The sequence below is a fragment of the Poecile atricapillus genome, chromosome Z (genome assembly GCF_030490865.1).
Source record: "Poecile atricapillus isolate bPoeAtr1 chromosome Z, bPoeAtr1.hap1, whole genome shotgun sequence".
NCBI lineage: Eukaryota > Metazoa > Chordata > Aves > Passeriformes > Paridae > Poecile > Poecile atricapillus.
Genome location: NC_081289.1, coordinates 103,360,047 through 103,386,015, shown reverse-complemented (window position 1 = coordinate 103,386,015; position 25,969 = coordinate 103,360,047). Strand labels below are relative to the sequence as shown.

The following is a 25,969-nucleotide window of genomic DNA, read 5'->3' as shown; positions in this document are numbered from 1 at the left end:
CATTTGTCCCTTCTAGTGTTCATATATTCACTTTTTATCAACAGCAGGATTTTTCTGATTGTGTTATGCAGTTTGTACACTTGCCTTTCCAGTCTTGATTTTAAACTTCTTGTAAAACCTTTTTGATCTTTTAAAACTGATAGTGATAAAGACGTAACCCTTGTTATCTATTTATTATTAGTAAGCATATAGCACACACAGCATGTTCCCTTTTTGGCACTGAGTCTATTCAGTATGTTTTGCAGGCAGCTGTTTCCTTAGATTGTCCATTTTCTTTCTTCTCAGTGCAGTTTTAAGACTGTGATGCCAAGATATAAGATGTTTTTACAACTTTTTCTCTTCAGGAATTACTCTTACTAAACTTAGTCTACTTGGGTATGCTTACAAGCTTGCTTAGTTGGCACTTGTTACCCAGCTGCAGCACGCTACTGAAAACTACCTATGTGTCGCTCATGTCTTGGAGCACAGCGCAGATCTTGGCTTTGAATTTATTTGTGCATTTACACCTTCAGCTTAAAAACAGAGACAGATGCATTGAGTTAATATAGTGGAAAAGCACATGGCATATGTGAGCCAATTACAGGGACTTCTTAAAATCTTACTTCCCAAAATTGTCTGCCCATTCTCTTCAGATGATAAACAAGACATAATGCGAAAACAATTACAGGAACGCAAACATGCTGAGCAAGGCCTCTTCCATGAGTAAATTGGCACCTACAGCTCTGTAATAGTGGAAGATCAGAGTCTAGGGAGGGCCTTATGTACTTAAAGCTGGAATTGAGCAGTTATTTATAAAATAAAATTAATAGAATGCTTTATTTTGAGGCAGAGCACACAATTTATCCCTAAAGGACATGAAATAAAGGTGTTTATTTTTATGAAGTTAGACGTAAACATAGATACTGAAAACAGAGAATTTACAGTGAAGATTCTTAAAAATAGATATATTTGTATGTAGTTACAACTCCCAAATACATGTGTGCTGATATGTCTCCTTTCGCCAAAGCTTTTAAAAAGCTTTCTTGTGTTTTTAAACTAGTTCAACACATCAGAAATGTTTTGAGTCAGCTAAATAACTATGCATTCAGGCAAACTGCAAACCAGCTCTAACATCATGGAATACTTTTCTTGCAGTAACTGTACCCTGTTATATTAAGATCGTTAAAATAATTTCTTTTCTTCATGATCAGGCAAATCTTTGTCTGAAGCAGTACTCCCCTTCCTTATCTGTAGAGGGTACTCCCTTATCCTTCTGAAGAACTCCAGAGCCAACAGTGATGGTTAACTATGCCTGAAAGAATATTTGCTTTGGCAACAGGCAGGGCAAGCTCTCCTGCAGTATATATGTGTCCTGGTTTAGGGAAAATCTTGGGAGGAAACCTCCAAATGGAGTCCCTCTAGGAAAGAAAATTCAAGCAGCCCCTCCCCTAGCTGGCTCAGGAAAATATTTCCTTGGAGAAAAGTGAAAAAACCTGTTTATTTAACAAGCAAAGTATTCACAAGCATTTAAAAAAAAAAAAAATAATAATATTAAACAGTGAAACCTCTCGCAGTTCTGAAGAGATGGCAAATCCAGGAAAGTTCTTCTCGTGGGGTGTAGCTTGGCTCACTCAGTCTCATATCAGTCCCTCCAGCACTGGAAAATGCTGCGTCCCAGGCCCTGATGGACCACAGGTGTAAGCTCCTGGTGTTTTCCTGGGTTTTCAGTCCAGAGCAGGTTTGAACAGTTCCAAGAAAAAGAAAAAACACACTCTGGGGAACTTCTCTGCCTCAGCCAGCTTAAAAAAAAACCAAAAAACTAAAAGCAAAGGAGAACTCTCTCTCACATGTCTGTGCTGCAGACACCACAGTCCAGGAGCAGAATGCAGTGGAGAAAGTGCAGTTTCTGAAAACAAACTGTGTGCTTCTCTCCCCACTTTGGGTCTCAGAACCAGTCTTAAAGGTGCAGAACTTAACATCCAGCATAAATAGAACAGACAACTGCAGATACAGGCATCATAAATTCACACTAGGACAGGATGGGTCAGTGAAAGCTGCACAAGAAGCACGGAAACCAGGGAGAGCTTACCAGATTACACCTAATGTAATCAGCATTTGATTTAAGGTATTTGACATGAAAGTCCAGTAGAAAATGTATTTCCCGATTTTTTGGGGTACTTTTATGCATGTTGAAAGGCTATAAGGGCTGCAGCTAAGGACGCAGTAAAACAATATTGTCAAATCTGTGATAGCAAGAAGGATGAAATTAAACTAGGTACTAGCCCACAGAAGGAAGCATTGTGCAACAAACAAATTCTATCTTCATCAAAACAGTATGTAAACGTGGAGAGTGGGGTTTTCAACTGCAAAAGCATTTGGTGAAATAAAAGGGGAAATTCATCTGAATAACATTTTGTTTATACGTTTTTTAATTAAAGTAATAAAGGACATTTCAGTAGCATTCTCAGTGAAACGTATTAAAAATTTCTGTTACCATTACAATCAGGAGATGAAAAATATTTTAATACTTCTGTCCTCAAAAGTGCCCTACACTGTGATTTCTGGTGAAGCTACCAAGAACTTCTGCTCTGTTTGGAGGCAATACATTTGTCATGAGAGCCAGCTCACTGTGAGGAGCTAAGAGAAGCCTGGTCCTTTATGTTCAAGTAATGTAAAAAAGTAACAGAAAAATTAAAAACACTATGTAGCCTGTTTTTGTTAGTTGTAATTCTTTATTACTCTCCATGAGCAAGCCAAGAGTTAAGATGTATGTTACATTTCTGAGTAGCATAATTACATTTCCTTCCTGTTTAGCTAATTTTTTTTTTTTGGGGGGGGGGGGTTGTGAAAACACAAAATTCAGCTTACAGTCAATGTACTGTAGGTAATACTTGAAGTTTAATGTATTGTCCAGTTTTTTGCTAAAAACTGCAGCATTTTTAAAGAAGATAATTGCATAGTTACTGCTCGAAAAATATGATGCTTTATGCACAAATCACTCTAAAAAATGTAAGCTTACATTTTACAATATAAAATGCATGTTTAGTCTTTTATGATGAACAATATATTGTGCAGAGTTTTACTGAATATATTGCATTCTTTCTTAGAAATGTCTCACATTGATTTTCACACCATATGGTGAAAATGTCGGAATCTTTTTTGGTCTTCTCTTCAATTTCATTAGACTAGACTACCTTTTACATCCTAGCCTTAATTATATTTTCCTGCATTCTTTATTCTTTACGTATTAATGCAATTTAGATACTCTCCTAAGTTGAATAACCATTTTCAATGAAAGCCTATTCAGTTCTATATAGAATTCTTCTAATGTCACAAAGAATCTGCATGGCCTTATGACCCAAATTTCCAGGACAGAGCATGGGTTAAATAATCACAATCTTCACATCTCACATGGATTCAAGAACAGGTGAATTGGGAAAATACATAAGCTAAGGAACTAGTTTTGTCAAAATGGGTTCATTATAACCTTACTTCTATTTAATCACACCAGTGTAAGTCACTTGTCTATTCAAGAAAGCAGGATCCTTAAGATCAAGAACAATGAACCTAGCAATTGGTACATGAAGAAAAAGAAAAATATGTGGTAAGTAGCTAGCATGCACTTATATGCCTGGTCACAGACTCAATACAGAGTTATTCACCGGTGCCAGCGAACAGCCACTTCCAACACAGCATTTTTCAGACTTCTAATTTCTTACCATTCTGTTGCATCTAGGTAAAGCCTTATAAAATATGGGCCTTGTTACCTTTGTAAAATCAGGGCTCAGGCCTGCTACATAGTTTGAGTAGAAGAAACTATGGGAGAGTGACTCAGCTGGAATAAGGGTAGAGAGATGTGAGAGACATGGTGTGTGACTGCCACATGTCCACACCGTGGTGTGAGGTGGTTGGTTGACTTGGGCTTGTTGTGCCTTTAAACTATGAAAACTGATAACTGCCTAACTGCTTAAAAAGGCCAGGTTTTTGCAACAAAGCAGCTCTCCATTGCACCTGCCTGGGGACTCTGTGTCAGTTTGCTTCATACAGCATTCTGCAAGGAATTTGTTTCTGTAGATCTGTGAAAAATAGGATCTCACTTAGGAATTTTTGCAATTCTTTATAATTAAACATCAAACATATATACAAAAAAAAAAAAGAGAGAACAATAAACACCTATTTTCAAAATCATAGTTAACATTTTCTTTCTAGATAGTTTGTCTTTTTGTGTATATCAATTTATGTCTGGAATGTGAAATCATAATCCTGTTCCCTTATGTGTGGTGAAGTGTCTTACCGGCCAACCACAGTACAATATAACATGTCTAAGACTTAAAAAAAGTTAACAAATTTTCCAAGACTAGGCCAGTATATTAAACTAATATTGCCCACAGCCTTCTGCTTCAAAAATGGCCCCTAACATTCAGAAACTTTGCAGCATATTGCATTTGCTGTACTGTTTCAACAGTGTACCTGAAAAAAAAAGTTAAGAATATGGTTTTCCTCTTCATTGAAGTCTTTTAGCCATGCCATTATCCTGTGGAAGATGCAGTCTACCAATAGGTGAAGGAAGTAAAAGTATGAACAAGAATGGGGAATTTCCATGTTCTGAAACATGGAAAGTATTTTAAAGTATTTTAAAACTACTTAGTAAAAAAAGTTCCCAAGATGTTCAGAAGAGCTAGTAAACTGTGAAAACTGAAATATATATTTAATACAATTTGGTATATTGGGACAGTTCTACCTATTATTCTTAATCCATGTATTAATTAGGCTCTAATTATGACTTAATATTTTTTGCAATGGAGGTATTGAATATCCTCAGCATCTTTCTACTATATCATCTGGGCACCCTCTACCAGTGAAGCTCACAAGAATTATGTCATGCCTCTCTGAATTCATGCATCTTGAGCAGAGCAGGACTAGACAACCATTAAAGTAGCCACTGCACAGAAACTTAGAATACCATAGCTTCACCACAGAATAAAACTTCTGCAGCTTTCTTCGTAGTTTTGATATCACCACAGCTTCTGTTTCCTCAGTGTTACTATGAGCCTTGTCAGCATAGCTTCAATTGTATGCACCGTAGGATGAGGTTGGAACAAGATGGAACCACTGAAGTCTTCTTTGACCCTGAAATGAGATTTTTAGTTAAATTTCTTATGCAACTTGTAGCTCTTTAGTCTGGAAAGCAAAGAGTAGGAGTTTGACACAACAGAAATCTACATCCATGTGTATATCTGCATTATACTCAAGGTGCATCAAAATAACAGAATTCAGCTTTGTAAATGAGAGTGCCATTTACAGAGGACAGATTTTTTTCTTCCCATTACATAAATTGAATTGTGCTAGACTAAAAAGATTTTTTAAAATAAGTGGTTTTTTGACTCATTATGTTAAACATGTAGAATTTCTTAACATAAACTTACTAAGACAAATTAATCTACAGCCATATTTCCAAACAGTTGCCTGTGTTTCAGTTTTTCAAAGTTAAGCCTGAAATGTTCCCAGCATGACTTTTCAGAGGTGATCAGAGCCTACTACATCTCCTGAGCCTATGTAGCACTGTGACAAGTCATGAAAACTCACCATGTTTTAAGTTAAGTATGCACTAATAAGACAAATGAATTTATCTGACATTTTTGGCAATGTCTGAGTTACATCAAATATTGTAAATACATGAAATAACCACAGTGTATGGACCGCCACACAGAATTGTAATTCTAAAAAGCGGAAGTGTATTCAGCATTTATATTCCTTTCCCCCTCCAGATCTTTAACTGAACACCACTGAGTCTAATGAAATCTTGCTTGCTCATGGAGTTGTTTCCCTTTTACTCAATCCTGTGTTGTATTAATCATAATCTTGTGTTTAAAGCATCACTCTGTTGTCATGAAAGCGATTGATGTCACAAATTCAGTTAGAATTTCATTACACAATCAAATATTTTTAAAAATTGGACTAGAGGAGAAGAAAATCGTTGTTCAAATAGCAAAGTTTAGATAACCAGCTAAAAGGAAAAAGTATACAGGGATATACAAAGAGTAAGTCGTTTTATTACTGAAGTCTATTGGAGGAAATTTCTCTTTCAAATACAGAAAATACAGTGTTGCTTTTAAAGTTGTATGTAAAATATATGTACAAGTGTATCATAAAACTATCCTTGAGCTATTAGATATACCAAAACAGACAATAATGAACAAGAAGTGAAGGTGACACATGGGGTTTTTTTAATGTTAACAATTGGAAAATAAATACATTTTAATTAAGAGTTGGTACATATACTTTATATTCACTACAGGAAAAGTTAATTGAGGTACCATTTAAAGATTTATTCAAATTAATGTTGGTGTGCTCACAAAATGACATTTCTCTGAGATCAGTTTTTGCATGTCTTTTTAGTCATTTTTACTGTATCCAAGTCTTCAATTACATGTGTTGGCTGAAACTTCTTACTAGCTATATTATGTGGTCTGTCAGACTTGTCAGATACAGTATGTCTTTGAGAAAAAATGCGCTTACAAGATGCTCACTGGCACCAAGTGAGTTACATTCCCATTCCCACCATAGAATGTAACCAGCTGTTACACTTTGCTAATAGAAAACTAGCAACAAAGGTAGGAAACAGATAATTGCAACAATTTGAAGACAGTGATTTTGAAAGAAAAAATATTTGAGGAGTTGCTGCAGCCTTCTGAATATATTTGTTCAAATCCCAGTAATGGCAAAGAAATTTGTTTATTCATAATAGAACTAAACAGCTTTGTGGATAGGATAAAGTATTTAAAATCTATTTTTCCTCAGTATTTCCCTATTGGATAGCTTAGATTGTTTGCTGTTTACATTGCTTTATTGGCAATGTCTTAAAATGTCCACGTTCCCTCATGGAGGTTCCAAAAGCCTGTAGAGCCCAGCAGTGCACCTAGGTGTCCTAAAATTTTGATGTTGAAATATTCTTTATCATGATACCAGGCTCGCTTTTAGAAAAACTCAGCAGTAAAGTTCACTTTTTGCATCTAAGATAATTGAGGAACTTACTAGTTGTACAGAATAACAGAGACCAAAGTGCTTACCTTAAGAATATGTCATAGAGGCAGGCCTCATAAAGGGTGCAGGTGAAGATGTAGCATGTAGACTCTTTTTGTTCTGTACCTTCTCTAATAGAGGTATAAATGCCCAGATCTTGCCTAATCTTGGAGCCAAGAGGCAGTTAGAATGGAATATATGAAGAACCACCAGCTACATATGAGCTGGGAGATCTAAGAAAAAGGACTAGTATCCTCTTCTGTTCTACCTCTAGGTTAGATTTTTGTACAAGATAAATATATAAACCACTTCTTGTACTTGTTTTGTGTGGTATTTGAATACTTACCCTGTATTAGCAACATCTGCACATCTAAGACATCAATCCAAACCTCACTGGAATCAAGAGAGGGTCCCACTGAAAAAAAGTATTGGCAGTGTTTTAAAGTTGGGCGGTCAGAGGTTGCTGATAGCTAACATAATCCATCTTCATAATAACAAGGATTTTATGCTGCCTAGGCTTATCTTACTAGTATTTAATTGGAAGCCAAGCATAAACTTCTTTCAGTCAGCACTTCATTAAATTTACAAGCATTCCCACACACACTTGTGTGTGGGATGTGGAGTAGATGAGAGACATTTGACTATTTGGAGGCTGACTGGCACAGAGCTATTCATCCAGACACACTGTTTCTTTTCTGTATTTGAAGAGCAAAAGCAGAAAACTATTTAATGCTATACACCATTGCTGCCTACATTTGTCCCCCTGTCCACACTTTAAAACAGTTTACACTTTTAATAAATGTAGCCATTCAGCCTAAGGTTTGGCATGGTGAATACCTGCCTCAGACTTTGTCTAAGTTTAAACCAAATGGCCCAGGCATTTCTAAGATTTTTGGAGGAAATTAACTGTCTTGAAAAATATGCCAGCTTTTATCATCTCCATGTCTTGTTGAAGAGTACTACACTTAGTCAGTGACCTCACTTGGCTGCCAAGGATGTGCCTTTTGCTGACTTTTCATCCTTCTGTCAAAAGTCATGCAAACAGGCTAAGTTGCAATATTTCCATCTTGAAGGATCTAGAATTTAGTAATAAGCGATATTGAAACACAAATGTGTCTTAAAGAAAAGTGGTGCCATATGGTAATATTGAGGCAGTATCATAAAGTAATTAAATCCATGCAAACATCTGCTAAATACTTTTAAATACTTAAACCACTTTTAAAGCTATATTTTCTATATATTGACTATAAGGACAAAAACAAGGTACAGACTGTACATTTTTACACTTTTTTTCCCCTTGGTGGAGCAATGAACTGCTCTAAAGTAAGAAGTTACTCATTCAAGCTTTGTAAGATTATCAAAAATAATATGAATAACAATGAATGATCTATTAGCATCAGTTCAGGTCATGTCCTCACATAGGAAGGTTGACTGAGCTTAGACATAAAAAGGGAAAAAACCTTTTGCTTCAAGGTGGCATAGCCACCTATGTGAGACACATCAAGGATAGAGGAAAAACAATTAGCCAACTCAGACTCTCAATTTCTCTTGTCCCTGAAAATAAAAGTTTTCAAGCAATATGGTGTAAGATCAATTAATTGTCTGGGACACTGAGCTTGTCAGTCATAAAGGATGTGTAAAATTTCTCAGGTAATTTGTAGGTGACCTTGTATTTCTGCTTTATTCTGCCTCTCTAAGAATACCTTGTATGCAGAAATCACAGTAACAAAGTTTCCATGAGGCAAAATGGAAAGTAAATGCAGTCTTGATCTCAACAACTCCCAAAGCTGCTGCAAGACTCTTACCAGAAAGGGAGAGAAACGTTCTCACTTTCTCCCAGGAAAATGCCAGAACTGACTGTAAAACCTGCAATTTTCCCTCAGAATAAGCACTAAAGATATGGGAACAATTTTTCATAAAATTAAACTTTCACCTCTGACATATTTGTTTTTCTCTTCTTAATGACAAATTACACAAACAAAATTATATGCATTTGCTAATGCTTTTTTCCCCTAAATGGTTTCATAGTGTGTTCAGATTTAATTCCCCAGTTATGCCCTAACATTGTTGGCTATTCTATAATGCTACTGAATTATTTTCTTTTACACATGTAGGAGTTTCCAAAGACTTCCAAAGAAAGTAATTCCTTTTACAAGACTTGGCAGATAAACAACAAAATATTATTGGAAGAGAAGGAGAAAAAAAAATAAATTATCTTTTAATTGACTAAACAGAATGAATAAATACTCAGATTTTATGTACATTAGTAACTTTTACTGTAAAACACTGTAAATTTTTGAATTTGGGGTTCAAATTAAATCAGATAACTCAAACTGGGTTATTGTTGAATGGTTCATAAAAGATAACACTTTTATACATTCAGCTCTCTGAAAAAAAACAGGGTAGAAAACTTCCACAGTGCTTTCAGGTGAAATTAAAAGTATTGAATATGTTTCAAGTATTAACACAGTAAAAATCCTGGTGCCACTGAACTGAATGTCTGTATCCCTTACGACTACATTAAGGGCAGGATTTTATTTAATTCACCCTGCAAATAAAATTTTCTTAATTTTTTGTGTATCATTTTAATCTGAATTATGAATATTTCTTCTGTCTCCCCTGCCTTTTAAGTTAATTTAGACGTACTTTCTCATTAACTGTGTTACTAGAAAGACATAATGCAATTCCAGTTTCCTGCATTTGGAAGTGACTGTGGATTTTAACTCCTTTACAGAACAAGGTCTTAATTTTAGTAATTTTCAGTTCCTCATTCTGAGAAGCCCATGCACCTTAAAAAATAAGGTAATTGAGAAGGGGTGACTCATAAAACCAAGGATGGATACTGAGTCTAGGCAGATCTGTGTTTACAGTGGTACATGGTACTGTCAGAAAGAGAAAACTTTCATTTAAATTGTATTAGGAGCAATCAGATTTGTGGCAATGAAAACAAGTAAGAGAATATAGGCAACATAAAAATCCAATAATTTGACAATTTTTAGATTATCCTGGAAAAATAGTGAAGAGTATGTCCTTTGGCATTGATATGACTTAACTGTATTTTTCCAACTCTGGTGTCTGTGATTCAATATCTGAAATCAAAGTAAGGAAAACGGTCAGAAAGAAAAAAATAATGTCTAGTCAAAGATATTACTGCCTTAAGAATGCCTTAAGAATTATATTTTCCAAAGTAATTCCTATGTATTCCTACTACTAGAGCCTAAGTAATGTTTCAAAAACATCTTTCTTGGACTGTACAGATTTTTCACGTTATAAATATGAGCTATCACATCTTTCTGTTTCTCTGCATTTTTAAGTAAATCGAGTTCCTTCTTAGATTTGCAGGCAATTTTTCATCCAATGAAATCAAGTTTTTTTAAGAGGTTGGGTTTTCTTACTAATATAATTCATAATATTATGCAATAAAAAATAATAGCAATGATTTGGGATTTCAAACAGGAATTAATGAGGCAAGAGAAGTGTTTAATTAGGTAGGAGTCAGATACAGTGTAGTAGCAAGTTTAAAATATAATGAAAATAATTTATAAATCAAACATTCCCTTCAAAAAGTGTGATTATAAAAAACATGTATTTCTAGAATAGAACCACAACTCAAAAAGCATTCAGGGAGCAGAAATAGCTGAACTGCTGTCAGACATTTTCTTGTTTTATAAGGGAATAGTAATTTTCAATAGTGGCGGAAGTCAGACCCAGAGCAAATCATAGTGGCTCTGTATGTATTTTTACATGCTATAAAAAAATAGCATCCAATTATATGTCATCCAATTATATTAAATTTCACTCTGTAAGCTTTTGCTTGTAACAGTAGTGATAAGCTAAAAAAAGAAAAGAAATATTTGATGAACGGGAGGTGGGGATAAAAGTAAAACACTAACATCTAGTGAAAGACAGTCAACAATACAAGCATCATATAATTTGGTCATACATTTATTTTCATGTAATTCTATGGTGAACAGGGAGTTGGACTCCATGACCCTTATATGTCTTCTCCAACTTGCGATGTTCAGTGATTCTGTGAATCTATGACATTGCTGGCAGTGGTAAATCCAAGTACAGCTGAGCCTACTCCCAAGTAGGGTCACACATAGTTTGTATAGCTGTAGATAACTGCGTGAATTCCTTGAAAATTATCTGAACATTGATTCTTTTCTTGTGCTCATAAAACAGCAATCTGATTACCACTGTTCCCAAGTACATTGCAAATACTGATTTTTATACATTAATTCTGAGGCAGAGAAGGTTTATTGAGATAAGCAACTAGGGCAAAGACAGATTACAGGACTGCACAAAGGTTGGTCTAAAGGAATTTCAAGAAACAGACTATTTATCTCCTTTCTCAAAAAACTAACATCCTGACAGATCCTTATCTAAGGTATCTTATCTTTAAATATGACCAGTGAGGGAGACTTCATAGCCTTCACAAATTATCTGGTCCAGCACTTTTCAACGCATTCTTAATGTGAGTTGTTCTTATTGAGCAGTTCTAACTATTGCTTTTGTTGAAGACTATTGCTTCTCATCTTATTGCCATTGAGTAGACACTGAGTATCATAATCTTTGCAGCAACATTTTATGCACATGAAGACTCTTCTCTGTATTACTCCTTAGTCATTTTCTTTTTGTTTGTTTTCAGGTTAACTAACCTTAATTTCACCAGTTTTTTTCTGTAGGTCCTGCATTTGGTGAGCTTTTCATGGCCCTGCTCTGGGTTCTCTGCTATTGTTTGGATTTTGCTTTGTTTTCTTCTTGAAAGTACTGTCCAAAACGGAAAGAACCCAAAGTCATAGTAATGAAGAAGTTTTATCTACATCTTTTAAACTGTTTCTCTGTTCATATGTCCCAATATGCTTTTCTTCCAACATCATGACCTTGTTAACTCATGATCAACTGGTAAGCCAAGTCACATGTCACACCCATGGAGGCTTGTTGTGATGCAGTTGATGCTCATCACACGATTGTGCAATTGAACATTCTTGTTTGAATAATCTGTCTTGGGTTCACTGTTGAGTATCATCCATTCACCTGCATATCCTTTTTCCAATTTTGCCAACACCATTTTCAGTCTTAAACCTCTCTCACTATACACAGTCTCTTACGGCTTCAGATTATCTGCAAATTTAAAAAGCACATTATTACAGCTTTGTAATTTTACTGAAAATATTTAATATAGGAAACTAGGTGCAGGCTACTGAAAAATACCATCTGCTTCAGGTGTTTTTCAGATTAAAAAACTGATAATCACCATGTGGTATTTTCATGTAAGTGCTTTTGCCATCCCCATCTTAGCAATTTCATCTTGAGCACACATCCCTGGCCTAGTATGCATCTGTCATGTCATGAAAAAGACCCTTACAATAGTCAAGATATATACCTTCTATTTATTCTTCCCTTCTTCATAGCCATCAGGGGCTGTGGTAGAGTAAAACAGATAAATGTGTTCATGATGAACTCCTGTGTATTTTCACCTATTTCCTCACTAACTTGGTAGTGTTGGCAAGTAGATTGATTCATAGTTTTTCAGTTTCCCTCCCATTTTTAGAAGAAACAATCTATTTCTTTTTTTTTTTCCCTATGGCTTCACCCCATTGTTCAAGAATAGCTACTACAAATTCTGAGGTATCTTCAGATGATTGTTTGAGCAAGAGTCTCATCTATCATTAGTATGAAGTTATATTAATCCACAGGTGGATTTTTTGGTGGCTGCCAATTTGAAAGTGTCAAGTTCACTGAATTATTCTCATGCTATCCTGTAGAGATATTGTCTTGACCTCATGCTTATCTTAATGTTAGAGAATATTAATCAAAATATAGGAAACCTTTGAATTTTGTGCTTTATCTATCATCATTTCCTCTTATTTTTCTTGCAACTGAGCAACAATTCTCTTCTCTGCTTTGCAGTGCTGATGTTCTTGTTCCTGGTGATGTATCTCTCTCAAGTTCTAGTTCAGATCTCCATATATGTTTACATACCTGAACCTAGTTTCTACCTTCTGTATGTTTTGCTTATGTTTGCTGCCAGTGAAATCCATCATTTAGCAACTTCCTCCCTTCCTACATTTCCCTGTTTCATGTCCTTGGTATCACTGCTTTACCAGTTCTACTAAAACTTCTACTTCTTTGACTTGATGTCCTGATTTCTGCTTTTTTTTTTGCTTTTTTTTCTTTTTCAGTTTGCTGATTTCATGCTACATTGCACCATCTTTTTTAAAAGTAAGCCTGCCCTCATGTCATGATCCATAAGTCACTTTACTTCACAGTCTCAACATTCTCAAACTCCTTGGTGAGAAGGAAAGTTTAAAGCTCTTTCATTACTGCATGCTTCAATATCTGCACCAAAACATTTTTACTAATGCATTCCAAAAACTTGCTGAGCAGTCTGTATGCTGTTTTGTAACTTCCCCAAAGTCAAAGCAAATTTCTGCAGAATTTAGCTGTAATTACCTCTGTTAACCACGGAACATATCTGTCCTGTGAAAACCCAAATAAAGACAGCCGTGCATTCCTTGATCTAATATGTACCACACACACCTACATCACCAGATCCACCCACCCCTCCCCTCAGTTGGGAGGGTTACAAGTAGAACCATTCTTTATACATTTGGAGTTATTTTTGCTTCTTCCATACTATCAGCCCTTCAAGATGAAAGGTAAAGGAATGTAATTAAGAGAGCTTTAATTAAGTGGCATAAACAGCACAGAGGTTGTTTGGGCTCACTTCCTTCCTGAGATATTTTGGATACAAAAGGGAGAGTACAGTGCAAAGTTTAGAAAACAAAACCCTTACCTCTACATCCATATCTTATCTTTGATAACAACAAGACAGAATACAATGTTCAGCATGCATTTATAGGTCTGATCCACATGTTGTAATGATGGCATAGGAAATTAGACCAGTTGGTTTTCCTTACAGCTGGAATGTGCCTTGCTTCGTCATTCTCACAATGAAAATAATGAGATGCTAGACCCTATGATTATTTTCTTAACTATACATCTCATTTTATTCAGTAAGACAAGACTTTAATCTGGGATCTGAAAGAATATTAAGTGAGCAAAATCCTCTAGTTAAAACGTCCTCTTATTTATAAAGTACTCTAAGCCTTTAGCTGATTGAAATGCTTTTTGGATAATAATATATGCTATTTTACCTAGTTTAGGGTATTTTTCTCTATAAACATCTGTGAAACAGAAGGGATGAGACTTTCTCTTAAAAATTGTGGGAACACATAAAATACACAGTACACTTCCTGTTATAGAAGGCTATTTATTAGTCTAAATACTTGTGCAATATTTGGCCCATGATCAAAACTAGATTCCCTTAGTGTGTTTACAGTGTTCTAAATTAAAAGCAAATCCCATTTTCAAGTGGCATATTTCATAGAAACTGAAATGTTTCTATCGTGCTGCATGTAATTGTACTTTCTACTTGACATGATAAGCTCCAAATGTTGAGCACAAAGATTGCAGCAAAGTTTGTAACAAAGTTCTTGAGAGAATTATACTCATCATCTAGCAATTCTTTTTATAAGAAGAACCAAAGGAGTCTTTTCCCCAGTGTAGGAACTTTTTTTTTTCTATGACTGTATGTTTACTTAAGTTTCTGCCTGATGCTGTACTTAATCAGCTACACTGAGAGAAATTCTTTTGATTTCATTGCAAATTCAGTTGCTCTTTATCCCATTTTAATGTTCTTTCCCATAACCTTTGAGTGGTAAAATGGTCACAGACAAGAACATAAGAGCTCCCATTTCTCTAGTGAATGCTTCAGAAATGTACTAAGGCATAAATTTAGCAAAAGTTTTGAACAGACACTGCTTCTGCATCAAACTCTGAAAAAATATCTTGGAGAGCTACAGAAATGCACTTTCAGGGAAAAAAAATTAGTCCCCACCATTCTCTTTTCAACTCAGGTTTAAAACCTGATGGAACAACAAACTGGTTTATTCGTTATCATTATTGTTACTAAAGGGGTTTTGACAAGTGTGAGAGAAAACTGGGTCATTTCATAATAGCAGCTTCTGAGTGTATTTCACCATTACCTAAGTATTCAAAAGCCATGCAACACTTAATAAAATGTTGCACAGGAAAAATGTGCTTGGGTCATGTTTCATGTTATAAATAGACAGATAGGCAAACACATACACTGTACCATTTCCAAGAAAAACACCTTCTATTCCAGTAACCTGTCTCTCTTTTCATATCTCAGATTTAGTAATCTTTTTACTGAATTGCAGACTGCCCTTGGACTTTCAGTCATCCTTGAATTTAAATAAAAACCATTGGCATCTGTAGTTTTATTTCTTTTTCCTTTACCTAAGTACTTAAATAACCATGAATAGTCCTGACTGAAATTCCGATGAGACACTCTACTGCACTTCAGGAAAACCACCATTTGCCGTATACAGTCAATTGGTCTATGGATATTTTGGGACTGTGGCTTTAGCTGAATCAGGGATACTTGAAAAGAGAATGAGTATAAAAAAAAATATGTGTATGCAGCCTTCTGAAAACAAATCTACCTTTGTCCAAACACTTGAGTACCTTTCCAAGGAGTACCTACCCCTCAAAGGGGCATATTTTGCTTCATGATCTAAAGGATTTAGTTAGGCTTTTTCCTGTGAAATAACTCTGACATAATTAACAATTTTTGGAGCCAACCAATTTCAAAGATGTTGCAGAAAATACTTCTATCAAAGTTGAGGCAAACAATTCCAGAAAACTGAAATCTAATTATTACACAACATTGTGTAAAGAAAGACTCGTTCAATAGATAACAAATATGCATGTTGTCCAGCCACACTTTCCTGATGAATACACTGTTGTTGCTTTCCTTTTAACATTCTCTCCATTTTCAGCACCCCTATTACATCACACAGAAAGATTCTACCATAAAAAAATGAGATTTTATTGAAGGCTGGATCTCTTTTGTCTCATGTAGATACAGTGCAGCCAGAAAATTTATGCCAAATTAAAGCAATAGTAAAGTATTAGAATTCAGATTTTCTAATTTCACAGGAGTCACAATAAACAGATGGGAAGCATACCATGTAATACACCAAATACTCAGCTTGATATTGAGAGATACAGCCTGTAGAACAGGAATAAACAAGGAGGTCAACTTTCTTTAGGATCAACTCTTAATATTTTAATTTTTAAATTTAACTAGGATTATTCATTTATGCTTAGAACCCATAAGTGCTTTTTGAGGAGGGGCTGATAAGGACCATAAAGATAGCTGAAGAAATAAACATTCCAAACTGAGCAAGGATGCAGAAATCAAGACCATAGGCTTTGGCTAAATTGAGATTTTAATCAGCAGTTGCTCATGGGACTGAACTAATGACTCTGATTTCCTTATTTCAAGAGATAGCTTCAGCGACCTGTAGAAAATTTGAGCATCTAACTAACTGCAATGGATGGGAAAATGAAACAGGTTCACGTAGTTCATTACTGGTGCAGACAGAAACTTTCTGAGATCCACCCATGGGAACTGACAGGAGAGAAAAACCTCTTAGTTGACAATTGTGGGACATGTGGAAATCACTCTGGAGCAGCAGCAGTGTGTCTAAGTCCATTGTTATCCAGATAGACTCAAATGTTCTTTTAAGAGTAAAGGCCACTTCCAGTCAGTTTTTGAAGACTTGATATGTACAAGTGAAAAAGAGAGAGCAGACTGGTGTGTAGTCTCTGGAGTGTTTCTGTAATCTCCTGAGGCCACGCATGAACAAAAGGAGAATGTTTTCCTTAAGAAGCATTATCACATGATGAGCAGGATTATCAGAAGAAGATGAGCTGGATTATCCGAAGAAAAATAAAATTAAGAAAAGCATGAAGCAAGATAGTAAGTGAAAGCATCAGATTCACAAATGTCACATCGACAGATTGAAACAGATAGTGATAACATGGAACCAGGAGGCTCTCAGGCTTTTCTTACTACTCAGATTCATTATATGACATCACACTTAAAATCTTCTGAGAGTGACCTGACTTTTTGTACAATCTGTCATGGTACTTAACTGTTTATTCACATCAAACATAACACATGAAAGTGAGAAGTTTGTAGCATTTTTAACAAGGGCAATTTCCTTCTCAACCTGCACTTGTTAAGAAGATGAGAGACATGAAAAAACCAGAGTGGTTTCTAAAGAATTCAGACTGCAGAAGTGGTTTTCCTCTCTCTGAATGTCAGCTACAGGCCACACTTTTGGTTTTTTTATATGTGGAGAGACCAGTGCAGACACATTACATGACTCATATACAAGTATAGATCATATCATATTCTCAGTATAGAAAGAGAAGATTCCCTAGTGGACTCTCAGATGCAAGCCATTATTTTTGGTTTCCATGTATATATCACTGTGTTGCTTGGATTTACAGTGAAATTTATTGTTGATACAAAAATTGATGTGGATTAATGTATAAACCAAAAGACTGCACCTCCCTTCCATACCCTTTTAACACTAGTACTGAGGAGTTATTCTGTAAGCTATTAAGAAAAATCTCTCTTGTCCTTGTGGGAGACTTCAAGTTCACAGACATTTACTGGAAATACCATATTGATGTTACAGACAGGTCTAGGCGATTCCTGGAGCTGAAGATAATTGCTTGCCACAAATCCTCCAATTAGAGAAGATGCCTTCCTATATATGTTATCTGTTTATAGAGAAGTACCCATGCATGTGATGGTAGGTGTCTGTTGTGGCCACAGTGATGATGAAGTGGTTGATTTCAAAATTCTTAATGTAATGAGAAAAAAGTTCAATGTAGTTTCTACAGTGTATTTCAAGAGAGCAAATTCTCAGCTACTCAAGTAGCTGCCTTGAAGTATGCACTAGGAAAATGCTTTTGAGGCCTCCAGGAATGCCGGTCAGTCTTAAAGAACCACTGTTGTAAAGTGGTTTGTGGAAGCAAACCACCCTATTGTGTCACAAGTGTCAAGCAAGAGGGACAGAAGACCAGCTTAGTTTAACAGGGAACTCCTCTTGGAACTTGGGAAGAAAAAAAGACTGGATGATATCTAGAAGATGAGAACTTGCAGGAAGATCATATATGTTCACAAACATGGTTGATGGCATGCAAGGCCAAAGCTCAATAAAAGTTGAAAATGGCCAGTGTTGTGCACTTGTAAAACATGTTAATATCGAGAGGCCCAAGGAAAACATTGGACCAATTCTTGATCAAGGTAAGTCCCAGAAAAACTGGAGGTATTCAGTACTTCTGTTTTTTTCCCCTTAATAATACTGGTAAGACCTCAGAGTCAAAGGACTACAACTGCAGGAACAGTGACTCTCCATTTGTACACAGAAATTAAGGGGCCAGCTGTATCACCTGACTGTTCATAAGATCATGAGAACCAATGAGATTAATCCCAGAGTTCTGAAGGAGCTGTTGGATGTGACAGCAGGACCCCACTCAAAAGTCATGGGTGTCTGGGGAGGTCCTTGCTGACTGGAAGCTGGACAGTCATTAAAATTTAAAAATATGTGAGGGAACACACAGGAAACTACAGATTTGTGAGTCTAACCTTAGTACCTGGAAAAATCATGGAGAAGACACTACTGGAAATGAATGGCATTTCAAGGAAACTCAATCATCAGGCACAGCATGGGTTCACAAAGGGAAGTCTGACTAATCTGAGACACTTCTACAATTAGGTCATCTGCCTAGTGGGTAAAGAGACAGAGGTGGATGTGGTTTTCTCGGATTTCATAATGCTTTTGATACTGTCCTTTATGGCATCCTTTTGGACAGGTTGTCCAGCTGTGAGATACACAGGTGCACACTTTGCTGACTGTATTGACATTCAGAAGCATTTCCTTATTGAGAGGGTGGTTGCACACTGGAAAAGACTCCCTAAAAAGATGGTTGATGTCCCATACCTGGTGGCACCTTAAAAGGAGACATTTGGACAATGCCCTCAGGGCTTTAACAGTTAGTCAGCTGTGATCAAGCAATGGGACTAGATGAGTGTTGTATGCCCCTGTCAACTGGAACTACTCTATTCTGTCCTAATTAAAAATTTGTGAAAACTCCTGAACCAAATGCAACCAGGTAGTAAAAACCTTCTCAAAGTTGTTGGTCCTTTGGGGACCTTTACTATGTTTCCTACTGTTGGTGCTTTCTCTTCCAGGACTTCAGCCAGCATCTGTTCATGGGCTTGTGACTGCTGTGCTCTGGGTTATAGCCACTCAGGATTTGAAGGCCTGGGCAACTCACTTCAGTGCTTCGTGATTCTTACAGCAATTTTGGTTTTATTCCTTATCTCCAGATTGAAACTCTCTAGTTTCAGGGGACACCACCATCTCTCACCCTCCCATGAATCTGTTCCCACCCTTTTGATGAGGGATGTCCTCATCCTTCGAAACACCAGTCTGAGCTGTGAGATGTCCCAATACCTTGTCAGCTCCACGTTGAACCAGTTCCAGCTTCAGAGAGCATCCTTGCTTTAAAGGATGGAGATTCACTTATTTGTCAATCTGACTCCAGGACCCCAAAGAGGACACAGTGCATGGATGAGTTCTGATACATGCTGAGCAGACAGTCACCCTCTTTCTTACAGAAGTTCCAGAACTTCTTCCAGAGTTCCTTCTGGCTAGAGAGCAAAGATAGGGCAATACATGCCAGAGGAAGCCAAGTGTTGCCTGTGACACATCATGGGAGAAAGCAGGAGAGCCCAAAGGTCTGGCCAACAATGTGGAGTATGTGGAGAGCCTGGAGATGTCTGTCATGGGCAGAGCAAACTGGCAGGATTCTGGGAAGGCACATCCCAGGCCTCAGTGACTGTCTCGTAACACCAATGTGAGTATAAGATGACAAGATGGGGAATGGAGTTGGCATTGGTGTAGAGGTAACCCCAAACGCATGTAGTGAGATGGTGTAGCATGGGTGTTGATGGCCCATTGTGGTATCACCTAGAGATGGATTGTGACCCAACATCCCTCACTCCTTACACCTGAGCACCAAGTTTCTCCTAGCCACCTCAGGCCCAGACACTTCTGAAGGACAGGATGCCATCCACAGAACCCTAGACAAGCTCCTGAAATGGGCCCATGGGAACCTCATGAGTTTTAAGAAGACCAAGTGCAAGGTGCTTCAACTGGGTCAGGACAATCCCCAGTGTCAGCACAGGCTGGGGGATGAGCAGATGGAGAACAGCCCTGGGGAGAAGGCCCTGGGGGTGCTGCTGGGTGAGAGGCTGGACATGACCCAACCATGGGCACTCCCAGCCCAGAGAGCCAAACGTGTCCTGGGCTGCATCCAAAGCAACGTGGGCAGCAGGGGAGGGAGGGGATTCTGTCCCTCTGCTCTGCTCTGCTCTGCTCTGCTCTGCTCTGCTCTGCTCTGCTCTGCTCTGCTCTGCTCTGGTGAGACCCCACCTGGAGCCCTGCATCCAGCTCTGGGGTCCCAGGATGGGGAAGGACATGTAACTGTTGGAGCAAGTCTAGAGGAGGCCACTAGGATGATTAGAGGGATGGAGGACTTCACCTATGAAGAAAGCCTGAGGGAATTGGGATTGATTAGCCGGGAAAAGAGATGGCTTTGGAGTGACTATCATGGCCTTCCAGTGCCTGAAGGGAACCTACACTAAAGATGAGGCAAGACTATTTACAACAGCAACGGCATGTAGTGACAGGACAAGGTGGAATGGGTTAAAATTGAAAGTCAGCAGGTTTAGATTAGATACTAGGAAGGAATTATTTACTGTTAGAATGGTGAGGCACTGGAACAGGTTTTCCAGGAAAGTTTTGAATGCTGTGGGTGTTGTCCCTGGAGCTGTTTGAGACCAGGTTGAACTGGGCACTGGGTAATTTGTTCTAGTTGAAGGTGCCCCTGACCATGGCAGGAGGGTTGGAACCAGATGATCATGAAGGTCCCTGTCCAACCAAAATCATTCCATGAATCTGTGACTCCTGTTGAGCATTTGGCAAGGTTTGGAATGTTGAGTGAGGCCTTTGATGTTGGCATTGTGCAAGGAGTTGTTTGTTGCAGCTCTCTGTGTTCAACTCCAGAACCATTGAAGAATCTTCCCCCTCCCTGCCAGGTTCAGGCATCCAGGACACCCAGGAGGTGCGCTTGCAGCAGCAGAGGTGAGCTGGGAGGTGAAACCTACTGAGGAGCTGAGATGGTTTCCTTCCTGAGGACCGGGACATTTCTGTCACCCCTTCTGGGTCCAGGCAATGGCCTTCGTGCTTCTTCCCCTTCTAGAGTAAAACCTGCTGCTGCAATGCTGGTGAATGGGAGCAACTCATAACCCCAGCTCCCCTCAGGCCACTGCAGAGAAGAGCATGGCCACAGAGGTGGACAACTGCTGTCCCATCTGCCTGGACAGCTGGAAGGAGATCAGCTACATATTGCCATGCCTGCACCAGTTCTGTTACACCTGTATCCTGCAGTGGGCAGAGAGTACACCCAAGTGCCCTCTCTGCAAGAGGAGGATTCTGTCCATCTTGCACTCTGTGGGGACAGAAAATGACTACATGGAACATGTAATTGCACTATCTGAGACACCATCCATCGTTGTCCACCAGGCAAGAGGAGACCTCAGACACCTTGACCTCCATTTCTCTGAAGCATCCCAAACATGGGCTCCAGAAGGAATGCCCAGGCATCCTGTGGGCAGCCTCCAGCCTGGGGAATGGGTGGTACTTTTCCGGGACCACCCATGCCTCCTAGATACTCTGGTGCTCTGGGTTCGACCAAGGTTAAGGCAGATCTTCAGGAACAACTGGATGGAGGCAGACCTAGTGGAGGACACTGTCATGGACATCCTGACCAACCATGGAATCGATGAAGACCAGCTGGTCCAGATGCTGGGGGTATCCCTCCAAAACCATGCGGCGACATTTGTGCAACAGCTTATCCGTGTTGCTGTGCGACGGTGCAGCAGGGAGGCTTGTCGTCTGCTGGCCCACCAGCCCTATCTCCCTGCCCAGGTCCCAGCACTTTTGACAGCCCTGCAAGATGTACCATGGATGAGATGCCCAACACCTCCTCCACTGCCATGGATGGGGATTTCAGAAGCTACCCCTCTGTACCCATTACCATCATTGTTGGAGCAAGAAGAGCCCCAGGAGGAGCCAGAGGAGTCTGTTCCTCAGTCCTCCACTTCCAGACAGGGCAGTGAACCCTCTCCTGAGGGGCCATGATGACCCCTGAAGAGGCAGGCAAGTGGCCCTGGGGCTTCTTCAGCCACCCCTGCATCCGTGACTTTGGAGGATGCCTCAGGGGTTAGCCAAACTGGAACTGAACCACCAGCTGGGGCATGCACCAACCCCCTAGGGCTCCCAGCCCCTCTGATCTTGCTATCCAAATAAAATGAATGTATGGAAGCTCAAAAGAAGTCTCAGTGTTACCAGCAGGACAGGTGGCAGTTCTGTCCTTTTTACTCTCCTGTCAGACAAGTGATAGCCAGATCCAGACCCATTCTTGTAGCCAGGCCCAGGGCAGATATTTCCAGCAGGGTGGTCTCCAGGTCTAGGTTGTGCCCCACAGCTCATCACCCCAGGCCACTCATGAGCTCTTCAGTGCCAACCTCTGCCCCCACATCCTGGTTCTCTGCTCTCCTACCAGCCTGTGCTGCCCAGTGCAGCCTCACTATGGCCATGACCAATTCCCTCCCCCTGCCTGGAGTCACGGCTTGGTGCTGCTCTCTGTGTCAACCCATGGTCATACCCTGCCAAGGCAGGAGCCTCTAGAAGTTCATCAAGGAGAAGTGCAAAGTCCTGTCCCTGGGAGGGGACAATGCCAGACTGGCACATGTCAGGCTGCACGGCTGGTGACCAGCCAGGGAAAGGCAAACATACTGCCCTTAAGCACAGATTTTCCTCCCACTGGTCAAGATCCAGCCTTGATGCTGGTATTTCTGCTCTGCTTAGAGAGGACCTGTCTATGCCAGATGGATGCCAAGGAGTTGAAAGCTTTGTGTTTGTCTAATTTGGAGAGGAGGCTGAGGGGTGGCTTCGCTGCTATCTACATCTTCCAGAGGATGGAAAGTGGAGAGGGGTTTACTGATCTCCCTAGGATCCAGTGACAGCATATGTGGGAATAGTTCAAAGCTGCACCAGGGGAGGTTCAGATGGGACATAGAAAATACTGCCTTACTGAGAGTGTGGTCAGACACTGGAACAGGCTCCCTGTCAGTTCCTTAAAAGGAGGCATTTGGACAATGCCCTACATGATGGGCTTTAACTTCTGGTCAGCCCTGAAGTGGTGAGGCAGTGGGACTAGATGACCATTGTAGATCCCTGACAACTGGAAATATCCCATTCTAATACCTGTCAATACCATCAAATAAGTGCCGTTTGCCTTCCTTCTGTTTATTTGCAGTGACATAAATATTATTTAATGAAATAAGCTAAAATTTGCATTTCTTAAGCAATCTCATTACAGAAAATAAGAAAATGTTAACAATTCCTTCCAGTCCCATGCAATACTGATAGTTCATATATGTTGTCTGTTATTGTCACTTGCCCAATAGAGTTTTGCTTACACAAATATTTTTTGATGTTTGCTTGTTCTCTTTTTTAGCCATAAGGCTTTTATAGAACTTATGTCACTGTGATAGATTGGCATTTAAGAAAACAAAGAGAAACACCTAAGGAAGTTAAAACTGCTGGAGGCTGATGGGAGTTTTTCTCCTAGCCAACAACTGGCCATTTCCAAGAATTGACAGCAGTTTTGACCATTGAAAAGTGAGATCAACCTGTGAACACCACCTTAAGACCTAAGCCTGGGAATTTCTTTGTCTCTTTGTTTCCTGGCTGTGAAAGGTAACTGAGCTTTAGCTGGCGGGGCTTGCCCTGGGCTCTGGCCAGGCCAGGCCGGTCCCTGGCTCAGCTGCAGTTTTTGCTGTGACTGAATTCACCAGAAACTGTCGAGTAAGGAGAGAAAAAAGCTCTTGACTTGCGGCAGGCTGAGACAGTGACCACACTCTCCAGAGCAGCCATGAAGAATCTTCCATCACAGACGGCTCCAGCTCCTGCTCCGGCAGAGATCACAGAACCATCTACAAAGCCTGGGCAAGATTTTAACTCTTTCATTACCCAGATGAGACTTGCAGATTAATCCTTTTTTCCAGAGAAAGAAAAAGAGAGTAATCAATATGTAAAGAGACTTTATAAACTATTAGAGACAGTAAAAAAAAGAATTAAGCTTCAGAAGAGGTAGAGAATAAGGAGATGCTTTAATTAAGCTGAAATGTTTTTCTGTTAAAGCTGTGGAGATGGAAAATAATGTTCTGAAAAAAACTCCTTTAATTCATGACAGAGTATATTGGGAGGAATGGAGTGTGCAAAGTGTGGATTTTGAGCAAAAGGTGGAGTAATTGTGATACAGTGAGGTGCTGGAATAGGGGGAGAAGAAGTAATAGTTGAAGATTTGAGGCTGCTTGAGGCAAAGAGAAAATTTGTTTCCAGGGAGGCTCACAGAGACAGACGAAGAGAACTTTTGCCTTTGAATAACTCATCCTTAAAAGTGACATCTCTAGACTCATTGACCCATATACACCCCAGAGTGATGTGAAATGGGAGGAGAAAATCTGATGACAGATTTCCGGGCAGCTGGCATCAGAGAAATAGAAAACTATAACAGAAATAGTTTTCTCATGAGAAACTCCATACATTAGCAGAAGGAGACTTCTGTTTCTCTACAAAGACTGATGAAAAGACTCTAACAGGAACTGGGACTGTTTTAAACACCAAAGTTCCAAGTTTTTTGTCTCTATGTTGTCATGTGAACAAGGGAATGGTTGGGTAGTGGGGGAGAAAGAGGTTTTCTGGAAGTTATTCTGGTTTTCTTATTCTTGTAGTTCTGTTAATAAACTTTCTTTATTCCTTTTAAGTTTAAAGCCTGTTTTGCTCTTGTTCTAATCCATATCTCACAGAAAGAAATAAGTAAGTTTTCTAGTGATTTTTTAGTTACTGCTTTAAAACCATGACAGTCACCAAGTCTTTTTTTGAGAATGAGAACTTCAAGGACATGCATTGTCTATTCATGTGTACAGTGTCAAGAACACAGAAAAAGGAAAACAGTGTCAGTGGCCCTCATTGCATTTTATCATCTTTTCAACTCTTTGGTGTGATACAATATTATGCTTTGATATTTTCTGATTTTTATACAAAGCATTAATGTCTCAGCTTTCAGGGTTTCATAGCAGAACTGCCATGGAAATCAATGCATTATGTTCTCAGTATATTTATGTACCAAATTTAAGAGAATTTTTGGAGGTCCAAAGTGCTAGAAATTTGTTTAGCATCATGCCTCAGAATGTAGACATAATGCATAGAGATAGCAGGGTAGCCTGATTGTTTTACATGTGTAACTTTTTAAATGACATGGCCATTTGCACATCTAAGAATCTGAATAACATGAAGAAGTCTAACAGCTGGCTAATGTTTTGAGCTGTGCAGTGACTTGTCAGGGGAGTGAGAGATGGTGGCAAAAAAATTGACCTTGTTATCTGAATGTTAGTAGTATTAGCCATTTAGCTTCCTCAGAACATTTGGACTGATGCAGGCTTTTTCAGATAAGGTCTCTTTCAGATGCACTAGAAGCAGGAAGGATGCTTGCAATGCAGGAGACAAATCCATATCACATTAGGAGTTAAAAGCCCTAGGATTCTGCCTAGTGTTTTTAACTTTTGATTTGGCACTGAAATGGAACAATATGTTACTTGTTCTTATGCAAGAAATACCAAAAATTCTTTTGCTGTATTCTTGTAGTTACCAATCTTGAATTGTGCAATAGGCTATAAAAGTATTTTTCAAACAATATGGTAATAATAAAGGCCATATTAATTGGATTCCCAGTTTCTTGCTAAATTCACTGTAAACAATTTTCAGCAGCATATTCATGTACTAGCAAGTAGAAAAGGTTTTTAGCAGCTGGTGTTTTAACAAAACTCCAGGAATAAGTTTATTGCACAATTTTGCATTTAAGTTGCACAGATGTAGTT

General features: G+C 38.7%; 1 protein-coding gene across 1 annotated transcript; it reads left to right on the top strand.

The window, feature by feature from the left end:
• Window positions 1-14,307: 14,307 nt before the first annotated feature.
• On the top strand, window positions 14,308-24,965 carry LOC131592770 (uncharacterized). The gene is made up of 3 exons (XM_058864510.1): window positions 14,308-18,199; window positions 19,148-19,815; window positions 21,059-24,965. The coding sequence occupies exon 3, from the start codon at window positions 21,252-21,254 to the stop codon at window positions 22,161-22,163; it is 912 nt and encodes a 303-aa protein (XP_058720493.1). The 5' UTR covers window positions 14,308-18,199; window positions 19,148-19,815; window positions 21,059-21,251; the 3' UTR covers window positions 22,164-24,965.
• Window positions 24,966-25,969: the final 1,004 nt, after the last annotated feature.